Genomic DNA, 26,900 nt, shown 5'->3' with positions numbered 1-26,900 from the left:
GCTCCGGCACGCCCCGCCCCGGCCCGCCTTCTGTTTACTTTACTTGGCCAATAACTGGGCGAGCGCTCCCCGCGCCGTCTTCCCATTAGACAAGCCTTTAATCATCCCCCGCCCCCGGAGCTAGGGATTCGTTCAAAGGAACAGGGCGGGCAGGACCTAAAACGTCACCTCTTCCTGGTTGGTTTGCGGTGGGGTTCAGCCCCTACGTTCGAATTTCTGCACCTTCGTAGGATACCGAACTGCCAATTAGGGTCGAGCCCTCCTCGGGGACAACGGAGGTGGGATCTCTGGATCACGCCCCGGACATCGGGTATTTCATTGGATGAACGAAGGTCAGTCATTCTCAGCACTGCACTCTGATTGGACCACTAGGTGTGGGTGTGGTCCCTTTGGTTCAACCTGGTTTCTCCAGGGTTTAAAGGGGATGCGTCGGGCATCCTAGGCCTTCTGCAGGCCGGCCTCAAGCAAGTTTGTATATCCGTCTGTATGCTTTTGGGTCGGCCCATCCTGGAGGGCGCACATCGGAGGCAGGGAGAGGCCTAGAGAAGGCTGGCGGCCTCCCTAGTTGCGACCTGGCCTCCGGCCTGCCCACTGCGGGCGCCCCCGCCCTGCTCCCACAGCCGGATGTTGTGATTTCTCTCCACCCACACGGCTTCGCCCGCCCTCGGCCTCTGCTGCCTTATAAGGCAGCGCTACCACCCCAAGCCGCAGGAATGAGCTCACACCCATTATACAGGTGGGGAGCTGGGGTCCAGTGGCTGGCTTTAGGCCTAAGACTAGGAAGAAAACAAGGTTGAAATTTTACAGCTAATCAACAACTTCTAGTTCAACATCCTACTCCCTCCACCCTCACTTCACACACCAGGAAACGGAGGCTTGCCCAAACTTGCAAGTAAAGCAAAGACAGATTGAACTAGGCTTCTCTGGTTCCTATCCATTCATTCATCCCAAAATGCAGAGCACATACTTCGTGCCAGGCACTGAGCCAGGAGCTGGGGAATACAGTGGTGCCAGCAAGATAGTCAGTCTCTCTGCCTACCTGCAAGAAGGAGGATCAAGATGGTAATCCTATGAGTAAACAAATAATTGGGGTGGTCTGAGAGAATGATAAATGCTATTAGGAAAGAAAGACAAAATAGTGAAGGGAATTGGTCTCAGGGGGTGACATTTGAGCAGATCCAACCACACAAAGATCTAGAGGAACAGAGTTTCAAGCAGAGGCAATAGCAAGTGCAAAGCTCTGAGCCTAGAGTAAGTTTGCTATGTTCAGGGAACAGGAAGCAGGCCTGTGCAGCTTCTGAGCCCAAAAGTCTGATGTGAAATGAAAGAGCAGGGATTTAAGTAGATCCGGGAAGGCTTTGCAAACCATGGAGAAGAGTTTGTTTTTCTTAAATGAAATGTGAAGCCTTTGAAAGATTTCAAAGCCTTTGACCGCCTTTTAAAAGATTACTCTAGCTAGTAGACTTTAAAGGGGCCAAGAATGGAGGCAGAACGAGCAGTGGGGAGGCTATAGAAGTCCAGGAGACAGGGGGTGATGACTTGGACTGAGAAGGTGGCAGTGGAGATGCGGGGAAATGCATGGATCTAGGATATTTTGGGGAATGAAGATAAGTACCTTGAAAGAAGGAAAACCAGTGGTCAGTAGGACAAAGGACAGGTACCTCACCCACTGAAGGCTGTCATGTCCAAGTGAGACCTGAGAGTTAAGTTAGAATGTGCAGTTTTCAGAGGTAACTGATGTGGGAAGGAAAGAGCTCTGGCAAGAGGCAGCACATGTTCAGAGTTCTATTGAGGAAGGTGGTGAGGGCTTATACATTTGGCACCTGAGGGCTGAGCACTGAACTAGAGTTTCAGGTGCACATTGGGGTATGCTTGGTGAGGGGTGGGGGCAAGAAATGACGCTCAGGGCTTCAAAAGAGGCCTGAATTAGGGAGCTCCTTGGAAGCTAGGCAAGGAGTTTAGACTTCATTTTGAGGGTAGTGAGGAGCTGTCCAGGGTGTGTTAAACCAGGAAGTAGTTTGATCATATTTGCTTACTGTGTGCCATACTAGGGGTGGGGTGAAGGGTCAGAAGAGAGAGGCTTAGGCTGTCTTGTAAACACCTATTATTTTGGTGTCCAGCATCTGAATACCCCTCCACTTTAGGAGGAAACTTATAAAATGCAGAGGCAGGCCCTGCTTTCCACTAGGGAAATTAGAGAGAAGGCAAAATTTCCTCTCCAAGGTCCCTAGTATCTGGAGCATGTTTCCAATGTTTGCAAATAGGTCTTTGAAATTCAAAGCAAGTGATTCACATCAGACATTAGAGGACCATTGAGGGTTTGTTATGGTGACAGTAGAAGAAGAGGGGGAGGAGATTTAGCCTGGCCTTAAGGAGGGTAGGTGGCTTTAACAAGCACCCAGTCAGTTCCTTGTCTGCCTAAGTTACCCAGAATTGGTTTCATTGTTGAGAACCATGTATCACGAGTAAGGGCTTCCCTCATAGCTCAGTCGGTAAAGAATCTGCCTGCAATACAGGATCTTCCTGGGTTAGGAAGATCCCCTGGAGAAGGAAATGGCAATCCACTCCAGTATTCTTGCCTGGAAAACCCCATGGACAGAGGAGCCTGGTGGGCTGCAGTCCATGGGGTTGCAAGAGTCGGACATGACTTAGTGACTAAACCACCACCACCATCCTGAGTAAGACAGGCAGGAGGTCCTTTTAAGAGGAACCATTAGAAACAGGAATGATACCCTGTGCTGGGGAGGTGGCCAGGGGGTGCAGAGAAGTGACCAGATTGAGAGCTATCATGGAGATGGGACGAATAAGACTTGGCGACTGATATGGGATAAGGATGGGAAGGTATCTCACACAATTCCCAGAATCTGACTCTTCAACCCATTCTCTACCTATGGCCCAAATGATCTTTTTATTTATTTATTTTTTCAAAATGATCTTTTTAAAAAGGGAGATCAGGGGACTTCCCTAGTGATCCAGTGGTTAAGAATTTGCCTTGCAGTGTAGGGGAGTCAGGTTCAATCCCTGGTCAGGGAACTAAGATCCCACATGCCACGAAGCAACTAAGCCCTAAACACAACTATTGAGCCCGAGTGCCACAACCACTGAAGCCTGTTTGCCTAGAGCCGTGCTCCACGACAAGAGAAGCCACTGCAATGATAAGCACACACACTGCAACAAAGAGTAGCCTTGCTTGTGGCAACTAGAGAAAGCCTGCATGTAACAACAAAGACCCAACACAGCCCCCAAAAGAAAAAAACAAAAGCAGTAAAAGTGACGAAAGGTAACGAAATGTCACCCTCAAGTAAGCTGACCTATGGCAAGGCCTACATGGTTGGGAACTGAGGTCTCTGGCCAACCATCAAGAAGAATGAAGTCAATAGCCTTATGAATGAACTTGGAAGTGGATCCTCCCCCATTTGCACTATCTTTGAAGTGCCATAAAGTGAAGTATGCCTGTAAAGGTTTGTAATGTAAGTTGCTAAATTTGGGAGCAATTTGTCATCTCTTATTAGCTGCAGTAGATAACTAATTCACTTCCCATTACACTTATAAATAAAACCCAAACTGTTCTGCATGTCCTGTTAGGGCCCAACTTGATCTAGGCCCATGTAGCTCTCCAACAATATTTCATAGACCTCTCCCTCTTGTCACACTGTGGAGCTGTGCTGTCCAATACAGTAGCCACTGGCCACATGTGCTATTTAAATTTATATTAACTAAAAAATTGAAAATCCAGTTCCTCAGTCACACTAGCCAGTTTTCAAGTGCTCAATAGCCACACATGACTAATGGCTAGAGAATATTTCCATCATCACAGAAGTTCTGACAGGCCTCACTCATCTGGAGGAAGGAGGGGCTTCCATTTGCACAAAGGTTCCACGGTGACAGCCTAAACACTTGGGAGAAAAATGATGCCACTAAGTAAGGAGGAATGAAGGATGGTGGGCTGGGTACCTTCTGACCTCCTAAACTTGACTTTGAATAGGCACTTCTGCCATTTCTTGAAATCTTCCTTCCAAGTCCCTGCTATGAAGAAGCGCTGTCTGTGTGTGTCTGTGTGGATCCAAGCACTTGTGAGCAGGAACTTGATAGTTTCTCCCTTCTGATCCCGTAGATGCTCCAGCTGTGGGAAGACAGAAACCTGAGTACCTTTCTGCTCTGATCCAAAGGGACCCAGATGTTCAGGAGGAACTGGCATGTGTGTAGAAACTGCTAAAGTAGGGGTAGAGGTGTCCACATGGGAAAGTTCCTTTTTTTTTTTTTTCCTTTAAATTTTTTTTCTTTTTTTTCCTCTTGTTTATTTTTTATAGTCTTTCTAGGGAAAGTTTCTTTGTAAACTCCTATAGACTGAGTCCCAATCAGATGCCAGGCTTGGCCCTTTCACATGAATCCCCATTCAAGCATCTCAACAAACCATGATTGTCTGAGTGCCAGTCCCTCCCTAAAGAGTTGTGGCAATCAAGGTTCAGAAAAGCTGAGCACCTGACTCAGTGATCACACTGGGGGTCAGTGGCCAAGATGGGATTTGAAGTTTTCCTGATTCAAGCTCATTGCTGTTTTTTCCCTCCACTCCCTACTTCCAAGGTCATTGTTCTTCTGTTCTTTAGGGTACTGACTTACAGAGCTGATCACTAGGGGTTTTGTTTTCTTTTGTTTTAGGAACTTGATGGTAACAACGTATGAATGAATTCCTGTTTGCATCAGTTAGGAGTTTTTGATTGCAACTAAAACTGGCTAAGGTAAAAAAAAAAAAAAAAGAAATGTATTGATTTAAGTAATTTAAAAGTACAAGTCTTGGTTCTGATTACAAGTGTCAATGCATCTCAGGTCTCAAATTGCATCACTCAAAATTTGTTTTTCCCATATTCTGACTCAGCTTTTATTTATTTATTTATTTTTAAAATTAATTTATTTATTTTGGGCTGTACTGGGTCTTCGCTGCTGTGTGGGCTTTTCTCTAATTGTGGTGAGCAGGGACTACTCTCTAGTCATGTGCAGGCTTCGTGTTGCAGAGCACAGGCTCTAGGCATGTGGGCTTCTGTAGCTTCGGCTCCTGGGCTCTGGAGCACAGGTTTAGTAGCTGTGGGGTACCGGCTTCGCTGTTCTGCGGCATGTGGGATCTTCCTGGATCAGGGATCGAACCTGAGTTTCCGGCACTGGCAGGTGGATTCTTTACCACTGAGCCAACAAGGAAGCCCCCCTGAGATGGGGGGCTTTATCTCAGCCCGTTCCTGAGATGTTAATGGCTGCCAGCAGCTTCAAGCTCACTTCCTGCCAACAGGGCCACTTTTATAGAAAGAGAAAGACTCTAACTTGATCCTAGCAAAAAATCCTGGGGTTGCCTCTCATTGGTTTGATTTGGGTCAGTTTGATTGGTTTGATTTGTTCCTTTTGAACCAATCACTGAGGACAGAAAGAGGCAGTGTTCTTTTTTTTAATTGTGAAAAAGTCTTTATTTTAAGAAAAAAATTAAGTTAACAAAAAATTTAATGTTTCATTTTACAAAATACATATGAAAGGAAACCTCAGTACAAAGAAAATTTTAAATCAAGGTCTCGCCAATTCCTACAGTATTAGTAATGTGTCTCAATTACTAAAAGTAACTTCTAAAGAGCTTAAATTTAACCAAAAAAGATTTTAAATGAAAATAAACTAGAATGAATAAACATGAGAAACATTCCTCCTTGAATTAAGGATCTAAGCATCCTGAGTTTTCCAAAAGAGGCAGTGTTCTAATTGGCCAGGCCTGTATCACATGTCCACTCCACCTCCAGCTGAGGGAAAGGGTAAGCTTTCTTCTGTCCACTTGATGGAAGGGGGAATGGGCCCCTTTCCAAAGGAACATTGAGGGCTTTTGCTAGATAAAGGGAAAATGGATGCTAAAGAAGGGAAATGACAGATGTCCACCAGCGGTTCTCAAATTATGTTTCAGTAGAGTTGATACCTTGATTTTTCTGGAAGTCAAAGAAAGAGGCAATAGGAATGGAGAGAAGTGGAGAGTTTTGAGAAATATGTGGGCAGTGTAATGAACAGAACTTGAAGGCTGGTTAGATTTGAGGGATAAGGGAGAGTGAAAGTTCCTGGCTAGAAGCATTGGACTATGACTCTAGCTATTTATACAAAAGGGAATTTACATCATGGGAATGCCCTCAACAGTTCATAGCATCAGCTAGAAGGAATACACTTGGAAATAAGTAGGAATAAAGGACCACTAGAGGACCAGAATGTAGGAATTACAACTGTGGTTGTCTCAGTTCAGTTCAGTTCAGTCGCTCAGTTGTGTCCGACTCTTCGCGACCCCATGAATCATAGCACGCCAGGCCTCCCTGTCCATCACCAACTCCCGGAGTTCACTCAGACTCACGTCCATCGACTCAGTGATGCCATCCAGCCATCTCATCCTCTGTCATCCCCTTCTCCTCCTGCCCCCAATCCCTCCCAGCATCAGAGTCTTTTCCAGTGAGTCAACTCTTCGCATGAAGTGGTCAAAGTACTGGAGTTTCAGCTTCAGCATCATTCCCTCCAAAGAAATCCCAGGGCTGATCTCCTTCAGAATGGACTGGTTGGATATCCTTGCAGTCCAAGGGACTCTCAAGAGTCTTCTCCAACACCACAGTTCAAAAGCATCAATTCTTCAGCACTCAGCCTTCTTCACAGTCCAACTCTCACATCCATACATGACCACAGGAAAAACCATAGCCTTGACTAGACGGACCTTTGTTGGCAAAGTAATGTCTCTGCTTTTGAATATGCTGTCTAGGTTGGACATAACTTTCCTTCCAAGGAGTAAGCGTCTTTTAATTTCATGGCTGCAGTCTCCATCTGCAGTGATTTTGGAGCCCCCAAAATAAAGTCTGACACTGTTTCCACTGTTTTCCCATCTATTTCCTGTGAAGTGATGGGACCGGATGCCATGATCTTCGTTTTCTGAATGTTGAGCTTTAAGCCAACTTTTTCACTCTCCACTTTCACTTTCATCAAGAGGCTTTTGAGTTCCTCTTCTCTTTCTGCCATAAGGGTGGTGTCATCTGCATATCTGAGGTTATTGATATTTCTCCCGGCAATCTTGATTCCAGCTTGTGTTTCTTCTAGTCCAGCATTTCTCATGATGTACTCTGCATATAAGTTAAATAAGCAGGGTGACAATATACAGCCCCAACGTACTCCTTCTCCTATTTGGAACCAGTCTGTTGTTCCATGTCCAGTCCTAATTGTTGCTTCCTGACGTGCATACAGATTTCTCAAGAGGCAGGTCAGGTGGTCTGGTATTCCCATCTCTTTCAGAATTTTCCACAGTTTATTGTGATCCACACAGTCAAAGGCTTTGGCATAGTCAATAAAGCAGAAATAGATGCTTTTCTGGAACTCTCTTGCTTTTTCCATGATCCAGCGGATGTTGGTAATTTGATCTCTGGTTCCTCTGCCTTTTCTAAAACCAGCTTGAACATCAGGAAGTTCATGGTTCATGTACTGCTGAAGCCTGGCTTGGAGAATTTTGAGCATTACTTTACTAGCATGTGAGATGAGTGCAACTGTGCAGTAGTTTGAGCATTCTTTGGCATTGCCTTTCTTTGGGATTGGAATGAAAACTGACCTTTTCCAGTCCTGTGGCCACTGCTGAGTTTTCCAAATTTGCTGGCATATTGAGTGCGGCACTTTCACAGCATCATCTTTCAGGATTTGAAATAGCTCAACTGGGATTCCATCACCTCCACTAGCTTTGTTTGTAGTGATGCTTTCTAAGGCCCACTTGACTCCACATTCCAGGATGTCTGGCTCTAGGTCAGTGATCACACCATCGTGATTATCTGGGTCGTGAAGATCTTTTTTGTACAGTTCTTCTGTGTATTTTTGCAACCTCTTCTTAATATCTTCTGCTTCTGTTAGGTCCATCCCATTTCTGTCCTTTATCGAGCCCATCTTTGCATGAAATGTTCCCTTGGTATCTCTAATTTTCTTGAAGAGATCTCTAGTCTTTCCCATTCTGTTGTTTTCCTCTATTTCTTTGCATTGATCACTGAGGAAGGCTTTCTTATCTCTTCTTGCTATTCTTTGGAACTCTGCATTCAGATGCTTATATCTTTCCTTTTCTCCTTTGCTTTTCACTTCTCTTCTTTTCACAGCTATTTGTAAGGCCTCCCCAGACAGCCATTTTACTTTTTGCATTTCTTTTCCATGGGGATGGTCTTGATCCCTGTCTCCTGTACAGTGTCACGAACCTCATTCCATAGTTCATCAGGCACTCTATCTATCAGATCTAGGCCCTTAAATCTATTTCTCACTTCCACTGTATAATCATAAGGGATTTGATTTAGGTCATACCTGAATGGTTTAGTGGTTTTCCCTACTTTCTTCAATTTAAGTCTGAATTTGGTAATAATGAGTTCATGATCTGAGCCACAGTCAGCTCCTGGTCTTGTTTTTGTTGACTGTATAGAGCTTCTCCATCTTTGGCTGCAAGAATATAATCAATCTGATTTCGGTGTTGACCATCTGGTGATGTCCATGTGCAGAGTCTTCTCCTGTGTTGTTGGAAGAGGGTGTTTGTTATGACCAGTGCATTTTCTTGGCAAAACCCTATTAGTCTTTGCCCTGCTTCATTCCATATTCCAAGGCCAAATTCGCCTGTTACTCCAGGTGTTTCTTGACTTCCTACTTTTGCATTCCAGTCCCCTATAATGAAAAGGACATCTTTTTTGGGTGTTAGCTCTAGAAGGTCTTGTAGGTCTTCATAGAACCGTTCAACTTCAGCTTCTTCAGCGTGGTTGTCTACCTAATATCTATTTCTTACTCTTTTGCAGAGTCCTAATTTTGTTCCTGAGGCCACTTGACCTACATGCCCCTGACTTGGCTCCAGGGTTGATTGGCCTAAGCCAGTCATAGAGAACCCCTTACCCTTGCTAGAGATTGGTTAGGAGTAGCAGATAACCCAATTGTGGCCATTGAGCCACGAGAGGAGGTCTGCTTGGGAATTTTGGGGAGGAAACTTTCCTCATTTCTAAGAATGATCTAATGGAAGGAAAGGTCCTTCTTCACTGGAGTTTAGACATGATTCTTGGAGCTGTGGTAGCCATTTGGTGGCCATGAAGGAATCAGCTTGAAGGTATGCACGCTGAAGACCGTAGTAAACAAAAGAAAAAAGAACTTGGGTTCTTTTTTTTTTTTTTGAGTATAATTGCTTTACAACGTTGGGTTAGTTTCTGCTGCACAACAGTGTGAATCAGCCAAGAACATGGATTCTTGATGACATTGTTAAACTACTGAAAGCACTGTTCCTGGACCCCTCCACTCTAGATCTTTTACAATGTGAAATGATAAATTTAGATTGCCTTGCTACTTAAGCTTGGGTTTTGGAAAGCATCCTGACTTATACCATGGAGCAGGGACAATCTGGCCAGGGTACAGTTGGTGAAATGGCAGATTCCAACCCCAGCACTTTTCACCATCCTTGCTTGTGTGGCCTGTTCAGGATTCAGAATCCTGGGAGTGAGAGCCCATTGCCCAGTTTAGGTCTCTCTGATTACCTTAACGTAGGGAGAGGGTGATGTAGTCCGTTAGGCTTCCATAGTAGGAAGTGGTCACTGGAAATTACCCTTCCCCCACACAATAGGGAAGTTGTTGTTATTCAGTCACTAAGTTGTGAAGAACAACTCCCTTATTGTGTAAGGGAAGGGTAATTTCCAGTGACCACCTCCCACTATGGAAGCCTAATGGACTAGATCACCCTCTCCCTACACTAACGACCTAAACTCAATCAATGGGTGCTCTCTCCCAGGATTCTGACTCTTTGCAACTCTATGGGCTCCTCTTTCCTCCACTGTCTCCTGGAGTTTGCTGAAACTAATGTCCATTGAGTTGGTGATGCTATCTAGCCATCCCATCCTCGGCCGCCCTCATCTCCTTTTGCCTTCAATCTTACCTAGAAGCAGGGTCTTTTCCAATGAGTTGGCTCCTTGCAGGTGGCCAAAGTGTTAGAGCTTCAGCAACAGTTCTTCCAATGAATATTCAGGGTTGATTTCCTTTAGGATTGACTGGTTTGATCTTGCAATCCAAGTGACTCTCAAGAGTCTTCTCCAACACCACAATTTGGAAATATCCATTCTTTAGCAATCAGCTTTCTTTATGGTTCAGTTCACACATTCATACATGACTACAAGAAAAAACATAGCTCTCACTATATGGACCTTTGTTGGCAAAATGATTTCTTTGCTTTTTAATATGCTGTCTAGGTTTGTTATTGCTTTCCTTTCAAGGAACAAGCACCTTTTAATTTCATGGCTGCAGTTACCATCTGCAGTGATTTTGGAGCCCAAGAAAATAAAATCTGTCACTGTTTCCACTGTTTCCCCATCTATTTGCCATGAAGTGATGGGACCAGATGTCATGATCTTAGGTTTTTGAATGCTGAGTTAAAGACAGCCAGCCTTTTTGCTCTCTTCTCTCACCTTCATCAAGAGGCTGTTTAGTTCCTCTTCATCTTCTGCCATTAGAGTGATATCATCTGCGTATCTAAGGTTGTTGATATTTCTTCCAGCAATCTTGATTCCAGTTTGTGATTCACCCAGCCTGGCATTTCCCATGATGTCCTATGCATAGAAGTGAATTAAACAGAGTGACAATATACAGCCTTGTTGTACTCCTTTCCCAATTTTGAAGCAGTCCGTTGTTCCATGTCCTGTTCTAACTATTGCTTCTTGATCCAAGTATAGGTTTCTCGGGAGACAGGTAAGGTAGTCGATACTCTCATCTCTAAGAATTTTCCATTGTTTGTTGTCATCCACACAGTCAAAGGCTTTAGCATGGTCAATGAAACAGAGTTTTTCTAGAACTCCTGTGTTTTCTCCGTGATTCAATGAATGTTGGCAATTTGATCTCTGGTTCCTCTGCCTCTTCAAAACCCAGCTTGTACATCTGGAAGTTCTTGGTTCATGTACTAGGCTAAAGCCTAGCTTGAAGGATTTTGAGCATAATGTTGCTAGCATGTAAAATGAGCACAATTGTACAGTAGTTTGAATGTTCTTTGGCATTGCCCTTTTTTGGGACTGGAATGAAAACTGACCTTTTCAGTCCTGTCACCACTGCTGGGTTTTCCAAATTTGCTGGTATATTAAGTGCAGCACTTTAACAGCATCATCTTTTATAACTTGAAATAGCGCTGCTGGAATCCCATCACCTTCACTAGCTTTGTTTGTGGTAATGCTTCCTAAGGCTCAGTTGACTTCACACTCCAGGATATCTGGCTTTAGGTGAGTAATCACACCCTCGTGGTTATCCGGGTCACTAAGACCTTTCTTGTATAGTTCTTCTGTGTATTCTTGCCACCCCATCTTAATCTCTTCTGCTTCTGTTAGGTCCTTGTGGTTTCTGTCCTTTACTGTGCCCATCCTTGCATGAAATGTTCCCTTGATATATCCCATTTTGTTGAAGAGATCTGTCTTTCCCATTCTATTGTTTTCCTCTATTTCTTTGCATTGTTCATTTAAGAAGGCCTTCTTATCTCTTCTTGCTCTTCTCTGGAACTCTGCATTCAGATGGGTATATCTTTCCCTTTCTCCCTTGCCTTTTGCTTCTCTTCTTTCCTCAGCTATTTGTAAAGCCTTCTCAGACAACCACTTAGCCTTCTTGCCTTTCTATTTCTTTGGGATGGTTTTGGTCACTGCCTCTTGTACAGCACTATGAACTTCCATCCATAGTTCTTCAGGCACTCTGTCTAGCAGATCTAATCCCTTGAATCTATTCATCACCTCCACTGTATAATCATAAGAGATTTGATTTAGGTCCTACCTGAATGGCCTAGTGGTTTTCCCCACTTTCTTTAATGTAAACCTTAATTTTGCAATAAGGAGCTCATGATCTAATTCACAGTCAGCTCCAGGTCTTGTTTTTCATGACTGTATAGTGCTTCTCCATCTTTGGCTGCAAAGAGCATAATGAATCTGATTTCAGTGATTCTCTGGTGATGTCCATGTCCATGTGTAGCGTCATCTCTTGCGTTGTTGGAAGAGGGTGTTTGCTATGCCCAGTGTGCACTGTTTCATTTTGTACTCCAAGGCCAAACTTGCCTTTTTTTCTAGGTATCTCTTGACTTCCTACTTTTGCATTCCAATCCTCTATGATGAAAAGAATATATATATATATATTTTTTTTTTTTTTTGGTTTTTAGTGTGTGTTAGATCCACAAGGTATCGTAGGTCTACATAGAACCAGTCAACTTCAGCTTCTTCAGCATCAGTAGTTGGGGCATAGACTTGGATTTCTGTGATGTTGAATGGTTTGCCTTGGAAAGGAGCTGAGATTATTCTGTCGTTTTTGAGATTGCACCCAAGTATGGCACTTCAGACTCTTTTGTTGACCATGATGGCTATTCCATTTCTTCTAAGGGACTCGTGTCCACAGTAGTAGATATAATGATCATCTGAATTAAATTTGACCATTCCTGTCAATTTTAGTTCGCTGATTCCTAAGATGTCAACATTCAGTCTTGCCATCTGCCTGACTACATCCAATCTGCCTCTATTCATGGACCTAACATTCCAGGTTCATATGCAATATTGTTCTTTACAGAATCAGACTGTACTTTTCACACATCCACAACTGAGCATCGTCTCTACTTTAGCCCAGCTGCTTCATTCTTGCTAGAGCTATTATTAATTGCCCTCTGCTCTTCCCCAGTAGCATATTGGATCACAGGCTTGTCATGGCAAAGGGGCTTGTGTAACTCAATGAAGCTATGAGCCATGCTGTGCAGGGCCACCCAAGATGGATGTATCATAGTGAAGAGTTCTGAAAAAATGTGGTCTACTGGAGGAGGGAATGACAAACCACTCCAGTTTTCTTGCCTGGGTAACCCCGTGGACAGTATGAAAAGGCAAAAAAGACATGATGCTTGAAAATAAACCTCCCAGGTTGGAATGTGTCCTATATATACTGGGGAAGAGTAGATGGCAATAGGAGTGGGGTGACCCCAAATATGAGCTTCCCAGATGACACTAGTGGTAAAGAACCTGCCTGCCAGTGCAGAAAATTTAAGAGATGTGGGTTCAGTCCTTGGGTTGGGAAGATTCCCTGGAGGAGGGCATGGCAACCCACTCCGGTATTCTTGTCTGGAGAATCCCATGGACAGAGGAGTCTGGTGAGCTACAGTCCATGGGGTCACAAAGAGTCAGACACACCTGAAGCAACTTAGTATATGCACACACAACCCCAAGTAGAAACTGGCAGACTAGAGGAAGTGGAGGGGGGAACAGATGCTGAACATCCAAATACTCATGGATATCCATCTCTGGTCCCAGCAGACTGGTTGTCTCATCTCATATTCCATATAAAGCAGCCTGCGCTTACCACATTCTTCACCTGACGTGCCACCTCCAGGCTTCTGTGAAGTTGTCATACTTGCTCTGCCTGGAAACCCTTCTCTCCTTTCCCACCTGCAACTCCCTATTCTTTGTGACGATGTATTTAAAAGGCCCCTTCCATTTGGAGGGAGAGCTGGTTTCTCATCAGATGGAAGGAGCCAGTAGGGGACCAGTTCTGGGTCACAGACTGTATTCAGGAACTGAAATCAAGACCTGATGAAGGTGCTTTCACTTTAATGAGCTTGTCTATACCTCTCATGACTTCACTTTCATCATGGTCTTATTAGCCATTACTTCCACTTTTGAAAACAATTGTTGAAGTGGTGCCTCTATTCCTGCCCTCCTGTTGCTGTTTCTGTCCCAAGAAGTCTTCCATGACCTGCCTCTCTTTCATCAGAATCAAGAATTTGCTACATTCTGTCTTCACTTCATTTCCCAGAAATTACTTTGGATCAGTCAGGACTTCTTTGATTGAAAACGATGGAAGTCCACTCAAATTGGTTTTAATTGGTACCTGTAACTGAGAATTCTTGAGGCTATCTCTAGTTTTAGGATCCAGATTCTCAAATAAAATAATCAATAATTACTCTACCTGTTTTAGTTATCAAATGCTGGGTAGCAAATAATCCAAAAATTTATGGCTTAAAACAACAAAAATCAATTCGGATTTTCACAACTTTAGAGGTTCAAGAATTTAGGAGCTGCTTAGCTGGATGGTCTGGCTTGAGGTTTCTAATAGGGTTGCAGGTCAGATGCTGGTTGGGGCTGCAATATCCATGTCAAAAGTGTTCATTCACATGGCTACATGGCTGTCCAATTGGTGCTGATTGTTGGCTGAAGACTTTACTTTCTTCCCTCATGGGCCTCTCTGAAGGGCTGCTTGAGTGTCCTCACAGCATGGCAGCTGGCCTCCCCCAGAGTGAGTGATCCATGAGACCAAGACTGAAACTGTGATCCCTTTATGACCTGGGCTCAGAAGTCAAACATATGCTTCATTCTCAGGCAGGACCTCCTCAGGCAGTGACAGAGATGGCCATCAACATCTCCAGGATTGCATTCTTAGGGACTCCAAGAGGAAGAAAGGACCTTTATCCTAAAAGTTCTGGTGAAAAGTCCCAGGGCTGACTCCGATAGGCCAAGCTTGTGTATGGCTTATCCCTGAACCAATCCCTGTGGCCTAGAAATACCATACTCTGATTGGCCAGACCTAGGCCATATCCCCAGCCCTAGAACTGAGGGTAGAGTGGGCAGCTCTAGAGAGTCATGGAGGGGATGAAGGAGGAATAGTTTTCAAAGGAAAAATCAGGGTATCCTTACTGAACCAAAATAAATGGCTGTTAGGAAGGAAAAATAATACATGCCCAACATATCTCCCTTCCTTGTGCTCCAATTACATATTTTAGCACTTCTTGGTTTAGTATTTTTGGTATTTTTTTCCATGGGGTCATTTACTTATTTTGTAGGTGGAACTCTAAGATGGCCCCCAAGATCCCATTGTAAACATACCTTCTCCCAGTTATTTAATCAAATGCTAATCTAGAGGCTTCTGTAGAAGAATGCTATGACTATAAGTAAGGTCCTAAATCAGTTGACCTTAAGAGAGGGAGATTTTCCTTAGTGGGTCTGACCTAATCAGATGAATCCTTAAAAGGGACAGGGTTCTTCCTAACAGAGGAAATTCAAAGGGTAAGAAAGAGTCAACATGGCAGAGATTCTTTGTTGTTGGCTTGGGAAATTGAAGGGACTCTATGGCAAAAAATGCAGGAAGCTTCTAGCAGTTGAGGGCAGCCCCTAGCTGATGGCTTGCAAGGAAACAGGGACCTCACTTTCTACAAATGCAAAGAACTGAATTCTGCCAATGACCTGAATGACCTTGGAAGGGAATTTTTCCCAGAGCCTCCAGAGAACTCAGCCTTGAACTCAGTTTTGTGAAACTGAGCAGAAAACTGAGTCACGCAGTGTAGGACTTTAGACCCAGAGATTTGTGAACTAACTGTGGGTATTATTTTAATCTGCAAAGTTTGTGGTTAATTTTAGATAGCAATAGAAAATGAATACACTTCCCCATTGGAGAAGGAAATGGCAACCCACTGCAGTATTCTTGCCTGGGGTATCCCATGGACAGGGGAGCCTGGTGGGCTATAGTCCATGGGGTTGCAAAAGAGTCGAACATGACTTAGCAACTAAACAACAAGATACTTCCCCATGGACTCTCAGATTCCCAAAGTAGGGAGTTTCTCTTGGATTTCCTTACCCTCCTCATCCACAGTAGGACCGGAAATGAGGCAACCCCTCTTCCTGCTTCCAGTTCTACTATCTGGGAAAGATGGGGGGAGTCCCACTCCTTATTATTCTACTCCTGCCCACCAGCTCCCAGCTTTCCCATCCTTAGGGGTTCATCAAGGAAACTCTGCTTGATTTTCCATAAACAGCCTAAAAGGGCAGCTCAACCAACCTCTGCTCCCCAGGCCTCAGGGACCTTTGACCAGTTCTATTGATCTGGACTCCTGGTCAAGTGGTTGGACCAACAGACAGACGCCATGAGGGCTCTGCTGCTCCTGGGGGCCCTGCTGGTGAGCCTGGAGTCAGCGGTTTCGGTGAGGACTGTGGGAACCAAGAGGGTTATACTGGGATGGCCCTAGTGGGTCCCTATCACAGCTTTGGCCTCTGACCATGACCTTTTGGCACAGGAGATTGGAAGTCCTGTTTGGAAAGATGAGGCAAGCCCATAAGGCCCAAGTAGAGGAGAGAGAGAATAGACAGACTGGTGGCTATGAGGACATGGCCTGCATTTCTGGGGGAGAGGGAAACTGAGGAGACAACAGGAGGAGTAAAGAGGAGGCCGGGCCTTTGGAGGAAATCTCTGCATTTCAGGGCTGTGAGAGGAAGCTGGGGACTAGCATGGGACGGGAGCAGGCAATGACTTTCTGGAAAAATTCCCTGTCTTCTTCTCTCCCCCATAGACTCCACCTTGGAAAGGCCCCAAGAAGCATAAGCTCACAGAGAGTGAGCACACAGTGGGTAAGTAGCCTGGGACCACCTCCAGAGAGAGCCTCGGACAGGGATGAGTCATGGGGGGGTGTGCAGATTGTTAGTCTCTGGCCCTTGGAGTAGGAGGGAGGATCCTGGGCAGTCTTCACTCTTACCCCCGGAGTTTTCTGGCTGGCATTCAGACCTGGTGCCTGCTATGTGTCAGGTCTTGTGCAAGTGGGTGCTGCAGACCCAGAGTGATAGTGAGCTGTGTGCTCCCTGAGGGCAGGTTGGGGCTGTATCTGAGTGCCTGGCCCAGCACCTGCTCTTCTTCCTCAGCTTCCCCGGCCTGTCTCATCCTTTCCTCTTCTTGATGTATCTCACAGGCATCAGGCATGCCACACAAAGGCCAGGGCCCTTGACGGACAAGAAAGGATTGAGAGCAGGGCTTTAGAGCCCAAATGCTTCTGAATCTCAGCCTCATCACTCATGGGCTGGGTGGCTCTGGGTCAGTGACTTGACTTCTCCAAGCTTAAATTTCCCCACCTGTAAAACCAGGCTGGTAATGGTAAAACTCTTAAGGTTGCTGAGAAGGAGAAATGAGTCATTTATCCTGGTGAGACATTCAGCCCAATTTTGGTGCATGGTAAATGCTTAAAATATATTAACTTTTATTATCAAGTTTCCTTTTAGATGAGGGATATCTGCCATCTCCCCCTAGCTCCCTATTGTCTTTATTCTTCTAGACACTAAATATTTACCTAGAGTTGCAAACTAGAGCTTGCTCTGGTAAGCCTGGCCTGGTGGGATGGGACAGTCCCTCAGCATGGCCCTGAGGCCCAGCCCAGCCAACCCTGACTACCTCATCTCCTCTCTTCAGCACTTCACACCCAGCCAAATAGCTCTCCTTCCTCTAGCCTGACCCAACCTAGCTGCTCTGTCCTTGCCTAATCACAAACTTAAGGTCCTCCATTCCATTTGGGCTTCTCTTGTGGCTCAGCTGGTAAAGAATCTACCTGCAATGTGGGAGATCTGGGTTCAATCCCTGAGTTGGGAAGATCCCCTGGAGAAGGGAAAGCCTACCCACTCCAGTATTCTGGCATGGAGAATTCCATAGAGTATACAGTCGAAAAGGGTTGGACACAACTGAGCGATTTTCACTTACTTTTTTTCCCATTCCATTTGCATCTTAAAGGTCTATCTCAGATGCTTCTCCCTCTTTCTTTACTATCCTGTCTGTGATTTGGCCCTCAGCACAAGAGCCACTGTGCCTTTAACAACAAAATATGAGCTAATGTATATCAAACACAGACTGTGCCAGACTCTCAGTGTTTTACAGACACAATCTCATTTAAGTTTCATAACACTCCTTTGAAGTATATACAGTCAGTTCTCATTATTCCTAGCAGTCGTATTCTATAAAGTCACCATGAACACTGAATTAGCAAAAACAGCGCCATTACTCCTAGAGGAAATATAGGGTTAGGTTCCTGTGAGTTCTGGTTACATTTTCATCACCATCAATATATAACCTTGCCTTATGTGTGATTTTGTTTAAAGACACTTTCCTTAATAGATGTTGTTGATTCATTGATACTGAACTCATGGCCAGTGACAGTATTAGCTCACACCTGGATGAAGCTTACCTAGTCTGAAAATGTCCTCTATAATATACATCACAGCCCTCTTGTGCATAGGACCACACTGGACCACACTCCAGCACTCTACTTGGCAGCCATTTTCAAGCAAAATCATTTACCAAAAGCACAAAATTTGAAAATGTGGCACTAAATAGAGTGTGAAAAGGACACTTGTCTACAGTAGGAGCTGAACAAGAAGCAGAGCATCACTTCGTTTGACCTTAGCTGGGAATGTGCACTTCGGGTGACTCAAATTTTTCACCACTCTGTGCATGTCTACAAATGATCATGAAAGCACCTTGAGTATTGGTTTGAGGTTACAGATAAATTTTAGCGAGACATGCAGATAAGCAAACACGGAATCTGAATAATGAAGCTCAATTGTACTATTTTTAAAAAATTATGATAGCAATATTTTTACTGTAAAAACTACAGAAGTTACAGAAATAGAAGAGAAGGAAAAGTTACCCACAATCCACTATCTTCCAAAAACCACTTTTAGAAATTTTGGAGATATCCTTCTAGATTTATTTTTTTATGCATATGTAAAAATACTTGTAAAAAAATAGGACATGCTGTTTTTTACTTACTTTATATGAATATCTTTCTGTGCAAATAGACCTGTATCATTATTATTTTTTTTGTATTGTGGTAAAATACACATAACATAAAATGCTCTACCTCAACCATTTATTTACTTATCTGGCTGCACTGGGTCTTTGTTGAGGCACACTGGGGCCTCCCTAGTTGCAGAACTTATGATCTAGAGCACAGGTTCAGTAGTTGCAGCACTCAGGACTTAATTGCTCCACAGCTTGTGGGATCTTGATCTTAGTTCCCTGATTGGGGATCAAACCCATATCCCCTGCATTGGAAGGTGGACTCCTAACTACTAGATCATTAGGGAAGTCCCTACCTCAACCATTTTTAAGTCCATTTCAGTGGTATTAAGTATGATGATACTGTTGTGCAGTCCTTACCACTATCCATCTACAATTCTTTTAATCTTGCAAAACCTAAACCCTTCATCTTTACTATGTATTATTTTTGCCATTTTATTTATTTATTTATTTTTTAAAATATGGAACGCTTCACGAATTTGCGTGTCATCCTTGCGCAGGGGCCATGCTAATCTTCTCTGTATCGTTCCAATTTTAGTATATGTGCTGCCAAAGCGAGCACTATTTTTGCCATTTTAGAGATGAGGCAAGTAAGGCTCAGAATGGTCAAGTAACTTCGACATTCAGCAAGTATTTATTAAGTGCCTGTTTTATGGCAAGCAGTCTTCTAGGCCTGGGGTCTGCAGACTTGTCCAAAGTCACCCAGTTAGTAATTGGTGGAGTCAGGAGTCCACTCCAGCTGTCAGACTCCAGAACCCAACTCTTAAGCAGGGTATGGTCTTGAAGGTAGGGCTTCCCAGGTGGCACTAGTGGTAAAGAACCCGCTTGCCAGTTCAGGAGACATAAGAGACACAGGTTCAATCCCTGGATCCTCTGGAGAAGGGCATGGCATCCCATTCCAGTATTCCTGCCTGGATAATCCCCATAGCATGCACGCATGGTCTTGAAGGTCTTTTCAAAGGTCTATCCTTTTTCCATCCAGACTGTGAGGGTGGTTCCTGGTCAGTGGGGGCACGGGGAAAGGCATTAAAGAGTGTGTTATCCCTGCAGTTCTCACTGTCACCGGGGAACCCTGCCACTTCCCCTTCCAGTACCACCGGCAGCTGCATCATAAATGCATCCACAGAGGCCGGCCAGGCCCCCGACCTTGGTAAGACTACCCAGGAAGGGTTGGAGCAGGGGTCTTCTGTGGACTCTGCCCACCCTTCTGTCCAGGGAACCCTGCTTGAAGAGAGGGGATTGTGATAGGGGAGGTGAGAGTAGCCCCTTGGGCAAAGCGATTCAGATATATATATATATATATACATACATACATACATACATACATACATACATGGGCTGCCCAAGTGGCTTAGCTGGTAAAGAATCTGCCTGCAATGCAGGAGCCTGAGTTCGATCCTTGGGTTGGGAAGATCCCCTGGAGAAGGGAAAGGCTACCCACTCCAGTATTCCAGTATTCTGGCCTGGAGAATACATATGTGTGTGTGTGTGTGTGTGTATATGTTATTGTAAGACATTGAAAACAATTACTTGTGTTATACAGTAAATCCTTGTCGCTTATTTATTTCATGTATAGTCGTTTCTCTCCATTAATCTCATATTCCTAATTTAGCCCCTCCCTTTACACTTTGGTAACTGTAAGTTTGTTTTCTATGTCTGTGAGTCTGTTTCTATTTTGTATATGGATTCACTTGTATTATTGTTTAGATTCCACATATAAATGATATCATATAATATTTATCTTTATCTGACTTACTTCACTTAGTATACTAATTCCCTAGGTTCATCCATGTTGCTGCAAATGGCAATATTTTATTCTTTTGTTATGGCTGAGTAATATTCCATTGTGTATGTACCACCTCTTCTTCAACCACTCATCTGTTGATGGGCACTTGGGTCACTTCCACATCTTAAGCTTTCTCTCTTTCTACAGGTGTGCTACTACCCCCAACTTTGAGAAGGACCAACGATGGGCATACTGCCTGGAGCCCAAGAAAGTGAAAGGTGCCATACGACTTTTGGAGTGACCCAGGGCCCTCTCCCCACCCCTACCTCCTCTCCTGGGTATCATCAGACCCAAAATACATGGGATTCTGGGCCCACCTATCTCCCTCTCCCCCAGAGGGAGAAGTTCTAAGAGTGGGTAGCCTCATTTTGCAGGTGGGTAAACTAAGGCTTGGAAACTTGGAGGGCCAAAGTCAAAAGACAAGCACGTTTGGGTAGGGACTTGGCCCCTATCTGTCTGACTCAGGCTCCCTGCTCTTTCTCCCTCTGTGTCCATCTCTCAGACCACTGCAGCAAACACAATCCCTGCCAGAAGGGAGGGACCTGTGTGAACATGCCAGATGGCCCACGCTGCATCTGTGCAGATCACTTCACTGGGAAGCACTGCCAGAAAGGTGAGGAGATGCTGAGGCCAGGGATGGGGACACTGGGAAACAGGGGCAGCCTCAGACCCACTGAAGAAGTCCTGTGGATTCCCGGAGACTTGGCATGGTCCCTCTTCTCCTTTTGTCCCCAGAGAAGTGCTTTGAGCCCCAGTTTTTCCGGTTCTTCCATGAGAATGAAATATGGCATAGGCTTGAGCCAGCAGGTGTGGTCAAGTGCCAGTGCAAGGGTCCGAATGCCCAATGCAAGCCACTGGCCAGCCAGGGTGAGTAGACTGGTGGGGAGCTGGGCAGGGACCAGAGTGGAAGGTGAGGAAGAAAGGCTGGCCGGAGGCCAGGTGGTGTGCCAGTGTAAGAGGGAGCTCTCTGGGCCGTCTTTGGGCCTAGGGGTGACTCAGAGTGCTCCTTCTCCCAGTCTGCCGCACCAACCCGTGTCTCAACGGGGGCAGCTGCCTGCAGGCGGAGGGCCATCGCCTGTGCCGTTGTGCCCCTAGCTTCGCGGGACGTTTGTGCGATGTAGGTGAGTTAAGGTCTCTAGGAAGCAGAAGCCCTACCCCCACGTGGGAAGGACTTGCAGAGAGGGAGGAGGGGGAGTGGCGCCGTGGGTGAGAGGGCGGCTGGGGGCGGGGGGCAGGGACCAAATCATCACCTAGCGGCGGGGAGCCTCCTCTCTCTGCAGACCTCAAGGCGAGTTGCTACGACGACCGCGACCGCGGTCTCAGCTACCGCGGCATGGCGGGGACTACGCTGTCCGGCGCACCCTGTCAGTCGTGGGCCTCCGAGGCCACCTACTGGAATGTGACCGCAGAGCAAGTGCTGAACTGGGGACTGGGCGACCACGCCTTCTGCCGGTGCGCGCGTGGGACGCGGCTGGAAGTCCCCTTCCGCTCCAGGGCCCTTCTAGGGCTTCTCACGTTCAAAATAGCGCCTCCACCCCACCTCGTGGTTACAGGAACCCCGACAACGACACCCGCCCTTGGTGCTTCATTTGGAAAGGCGACCGACTGAGCTGGAATTACTGCCGCCTGGCACCGTGCCAGGCCGCAGCTGGGCACGAGCACTTCCCCTTGCCCTCGCCATCGGCTTTGCAGAAACCTGAGTCCACGACCCAGACCCCGCTTCCATCCCTGACTTCAGGTAGTTGGGAAGGGTCGAGCGTAGAGGGCGTAGGACGAGCTATATTCCAACCGATCGACAGTGGGTCTCCAGGTCCTCAGCCTGGGCTCCTCCCACAGGCTGGTGCTCGCCGACTCCTCTGGCCAGCGGAGGCCCCGGGGGCTGTGGCCAGCGGCTCCGCAAATGGCTGTCCTCGCTGAACCGCGTCGTCGGAGGACTGGTGGCGCTCCCCGGGGCGCACCCCTACATCGCCGCGCTGTACTGGGACCAACATTTCTGCGCCGGCAGCCTCATCGCTCCCTGTTGGGTGCTGACTGCGGCTCACTGTCTGCAGAACCGGCGAGTGTCCTCGAGCTCAGCTCCCAGCCCGGGACCTCCCTAGCGCCTCTCTCCTCTGCGCTCAGCTTCCGCGCAACACCCGAACTCCTGACCTACCTCTCTGCGGCCCCGCCCACCTTTGCCCCCTTCTCCCTTTCAGAGCTTCCCAGGAGGAAGCCGAAACCTATTTGGGGGTTCGGAAGAAGTGGGCTCCCGCAGGATGCCAGTAGCCCGCTCTGAGCGCGCTTCCTTTTCCCGATCCTGTCCCCAGACCCGCGCCGAAGGAGCTGACCGTGGTGCTCGGCCAGGACCGCCACAACCAGAGCTGTGAGCAGTGCCAGACGCTGGCAGTGCGGGACTACCGCCTGCACGAGGCCTTCTCGCCCATCACCTACCAGCACGACCTGGGTGCGTGGAGGAGCCCCCGCGGGGATCTGGGGGAAGGGTGGGCAGGGCTCGAAGTCCGGGCGTCCGGGTCTTACGCTTCTCCCCGCCCGGGTTAGCTCTGGTGCGCCTGCAGGAGAGCGCGGACGGCTGCTGCGCGCACCCGTCGCCTTTCGTTCAGCCAGTGTGCCTGCCGAGTACCGCCGCCCGCCCCGCCGAATCCGAAGCCGCAGTCTGCCAGGTGGCCGGCTGGGGTCACCAGTTCGAGGGTAGGCAGAACGGCTGGAAGCGGGAAGGAGGCTTCTGGCCACCGGGGTAGGCAAGAGAAGCCTGTAGGTGGGCAGGTGGGGCCGATCTGGTGGGTTGTGGGGACACGCAGAGCCCCTGCCTCTGCAGTCTGCTTCTCCAACGGCTTGAAATTCACTGTCGGGGGAGTGGGGAAGTCCCCAGAACTTCTATGGCGAAGCAGGAGAGCCTCATGTTCTCTGGGTTCCCTCTGGGCACTGGGCTGCAAGGGCTATTAGAACGCTGGCCCGCGATGGAGCCGCAGGTGGGTTGGATGGGGAGCAAGGTTTTGAGCCACTGGATGCGAAGTGGGGGTGAGGTTCAGAAGCAGTCCTGTTTCTCCTGGTTCATTCACATCACAGCTCCTCTCTGCCTTCCTGTCTATGAGATAGGTGTTAAAGGCAACTCATTCCCTCCTGGGCTTGCTGCGAGGGAGACAGGAGATTATAGCGGGTTTGAAAGAGCCTAGTAAAGCCAGGTCCATGTCCTGGGCATCAAGCGGACCCTGGAGGGTGTGAGGAAGGTGCTCTCGGTTCGCAGGTGGGGAATATTCCAGCTTCCTGCAGGAGGCTCAGGTGCCACTCATCGACCCGCAGCGCTGCTCCGCCCCCGACGTGCACGGAGCAGCCTTCACCCAGGGCATGCTCTGCGCTGGCTTCCTCGAGGGCGGCACCGACGCATGCCAGGTGAGCCTGGGGCCCCGCTTGGCGCCCTTCCCCAACCCAGTCAAGGGCGGACTCCCAGCCAAGGACCCTGAGCCACGTGTCCCCAATCCAGGGTGACTCCGGAGGCCCTCTAGTGTGTGAGGATGAGACCCCTGAGCGCCAGCTCATCCTGCGAGGCATAGTCAGCTGGGGCTCAGGTTGCGGCAACCGCCTCAAGCCAGGTGTGTACACAGACGTGGCCAACTACCTAGCCTGGATTCGGGAGCACACCGCTTCCTGACAGCCCGGCGACTGCTTTCCCTTCTGAGCAGTTCTGGAATGGAAGCGTGGCTGACGGGGGATTATGGATAGCAAGGATTGTTTTCCATTCCCCCCAGCGCTGCCAGCCCGGGGCCAGGCATGGCATAGGCACTCAATAAAGTGCTTTTGAAGCTGCTTGAAAGGTTCAGCTCTTCAAGGTCCTGTTGGGAAATGCCAAGACAGTATGTGCTGTGTGCTTAGTCGCTCAATTGTGTCCGACTCTTTTGCAACCCCATGGACTGTAGCCTGTCGGGCTCCTCTGTCCTTGGAGATTCTCCAGGCAAGAATACTGGAGTGGGTTGCCATACCCTTCTCCAGGATATTTTCCCAACCCAGGGATCGAACCCAGGGCTCCCGCATTGCAGGCAAATTCTTTACCCAAAATAGTATACTGGTACTCAACTTCTTCAGACCCAGGGAACAGAATCTATTGAGATCTGATGCAATATTTAAATTCATGTCCAGCTGATATTTACTAAGCCACACTGTGTACCAAACCAGTGCGAAGTGATTCCATGAATATGAAACTAATATTTTAAGTTTACAGAACAGGAGTTCTCAACCTCGACTGTACATCAAATCACCTTGAGGAGCTTTTTGAACCTATGCCCAATATCTACCTCAGGTCAACTAAGTCAATATTTCTAGGGATGCAGGTGGGTGGCAGGATGTTTTTAAAACTCCCCAGGTGATTATATCAGCAGTGGAGGTTGAGAACCATTGTTAGAGGTACTTAACATTAGGGACTTCCCTAGCAGTCCTGTGGCTGAGACTCCATGCTTCCAATACAGGGGGTGCATTCCCTGGTGGGGGAACTAAGATCCTACATGCCGCTACCAAAAGATTAAAAACAAAAAAAAAGTACTCAACATTAAAACCGTGGTGTAGGCTCTTAAGGCTGCTGGCTTGGAAGCCTTTTGCTGCTGCTGCTGCTGCTGCTAAGTCGCTTCTGTCGTGTCCGACTCTGTGTGACCCCATAGACGGAAACCCACCAGGCTCCCCCATCCCTGGGATTCTCCAGGCAAGAACACTGGAGTGGGTTACCATTTCCTTCTCCAGTGCTTGAAAGTGAAAAGTGAAAGTGAAGTCGCTCAGTCATGTCCGACTCTTAGCGACCCCATGGACTGCAGCCTACGAGGCTCTGCCATCCATGGGGTTTTCCAGGCAAGAGTACTGGAGTGGGGTGCCACTGCCTTCTCCGTGGAAGCCCCTTACCCCTGCCTTAATTCTCACTAGGGCAGTGGATCTCGAAGTGTGGTTCCTGGACTGTCAGCAGGGAACTTGTTAGACACGCATTTTCTCTGGCTACATCCCACAGTACAGGATGAGAGAAACTCTGAGTTGGGACCCAGCAATCTATTTAACAGCTTTCCAGGAGATTCTGATACTCCTCATGTCTGAGAACCACATTCTGAGGGTTGAATAGTTATCAGGCCTGAGGTGTCTGGCTGTCCAGACAGGGCACCTTTCTTTTGTTTTTAAACTCATGTATGCTGTCTGGGGAGGCCTTACAAATAGCTGTGAAAAGAAGAGAAGTGAAAAGCAAAGGAGAAAAGGAAAGATATAAGCATCTGAATGCAGAGTTCCGAAGAATAGCAAGAAGAGATAAGAAAGCCTTCCTCAGCAATCAATGCAAAGAAATAGAGGAAAACAACAGAATGGGAAAGACTAGAGATCTCTTCAAGAAAATTAGAGATACCAAGGGAACATTTCATGCAAAGATGGGCTCGATAAAGGACAGAAATGGTATGGACCTAACAGAAGCAGAAGATATTAAGAAGAGGTGGCAAGAATACACAGGAGAACTGTACAAAAAAGATCTTCATGATCCAGATAATCACGATGGTGTGATCACTGACCTAGAGCCAGGCATCCTGGAATGTGAAGTCAAGTGGGCCTTAGAAAGCATCACTACGAACAAAGCTAGTGGAGGTGATGGAATTCCAGTTGAGCTCTTTCAAATCCTGAAAGATGATGCTGTGAAAGTGCCGCACTCAATATGCCAGCAAATTTGGAGAACTCAGCAGTGGCCACAGGACTGGAAAAGGTCAGTTTTCATTCCAATCCCAAAGAAAGGCAATGCCAAAGAATGCTCAAACTACCGCACAGTTGGGCTCATCTCACACACTAGTAAAGTAATGCTCAAAATTCTCCAAGCCAGGCTTCAGCAATACATGAACCATGAACTTCCTGATGTTCAAGCTGGTTTTAGAAAAGGCAGAGGAGCCAGAGATCAAATTGCCAACATCCACTGGATCATGGAAAAAGCAAGAGAGTTCCAGAAAAGCATCTATTTCTGCTTTATTGACTATGCCAAAGCCTTTGACTGTGTGGATCACAATAAACTGTGGAAAATTCTGAAAGAAATGGGAATACAGACCACCTGACCTGCCTTTTGAGAAATCTGTACGCAGGTCAGGAAGCAACAGTTAGAACTGGACATGGAACAACAGACTGGTTCCAAATAGGAAAAGGAGTACGTTGGGGCTGTATATTGTCACCCTGCTTATTTAACTTATATGCAGAGTACATCATGAGAAATGCTGGACTGGAAGAAACACAAGCTGGAATCAAGATTGCCGGGAGAAATATCAATAACCTCAGATATGCAGATGATACCACCCTTATGGCAGAAAGCAAAGAGGAACTCAAAAGCCTCTTGATGAAAGTGAAAGTGGAGAGTGAAAAAGTTGGCTTAAAGTTCAACATTCAGAAAACGAAGATCATGGCATCCGGTCCCACCACTTCATGGGAAATAGATGGGGAAACAGTGGAAACAGTGTCAGACTTTATTTTTTGGGGCTCCAAAATCACTGCAGATGGTGACTGCAGCCATGAAATTAAAAGACGCTTACTCCTT

The 26,900-nt window shown here is 46.7% G+C and overlaps 1 protein-coding gene and 1 non-coding gene across 5 annotated transcripts; one reads left to right on the top strand and one right to left on the bottom strand.

Moving 5' to 3' along the window:
* The first annotated feature begins 9 nt into the window (after positions 1-9).
* Positions 10-24,182, top strand: F12 (coagulation factor XII). Of its 4 annotated transcripts, XM_061423077.1 has the most exons (16): positions 10-332; positions 4,660-4,739; positions 15,824-15,952; positions 16,319-16,376; positions 19,636-19,735; positions 20,519-20,589; positions 20,874-20,984; positions 21,107-21,238; positions 21,388-21,492; positions 21,652-21,823; positions 21,925-22,109; positions 22,208-22,427; positions 22,678-22,814; positions 22,910-23,059; positions 23,616-23,761; positions 23,853-24,182. In XM_061423077.1, the coding sequence occupies exons 3-16, from the start codon at positions 15,896-15,898 to the stop codon at positions 24,018-24,020; spliced, it is 1,812 nt and encodes a 603-aa protein (XP_061279061.1). In that variant the 5' UTR covers positions 10-332; positions 4,660-4,739; positions 15,824-15,895; the 3' UTR covers positions 24,021-24,182. The 4 variants fall into 4 exon arrangements, with proteins under 4 accessions (XP_061279061.1, XP_061279060.1, XP_061279062.1 ...); XM_061423076.1 differs by lacking the exon at positions 4,660-4,739; XM_061423078.1 differs by lacking the exons at positions 10-332; positions 4,660-4,739; positions 15,824-15,952; positions 19,636-19,735.
* Positions 19,041-19,147, bottom strand: LOC133252251 (U6 spliceosomal RNA). The gene has a single exon (XR_009737864.1). It is a non-coding gene; the product is annotated as a U6 spliceosomal RNA (small nuclear RNA).
* Positions 24,183-26,900: the final 2,718 nt, after the last annotated feature.

This window comes from Bos javanicus, chromosome 7 (genome assembly GCF_032452875.1).
Source record: "Bos javanicus breed banteng chromosome 7, ARS-OSU_banteng_1.0, whole genome shotgun sequence".
Lineage (NCBI taxonomy): Eukaryota > Metazoa > Chordata > Mammalia > Artiodactyla > Bovidae > Bos > Bos javanicus.
Note: the sequence above shows the minus strand (reverse complement) of the source record. Positions and strands in the feature narration are given on the sequence as shown.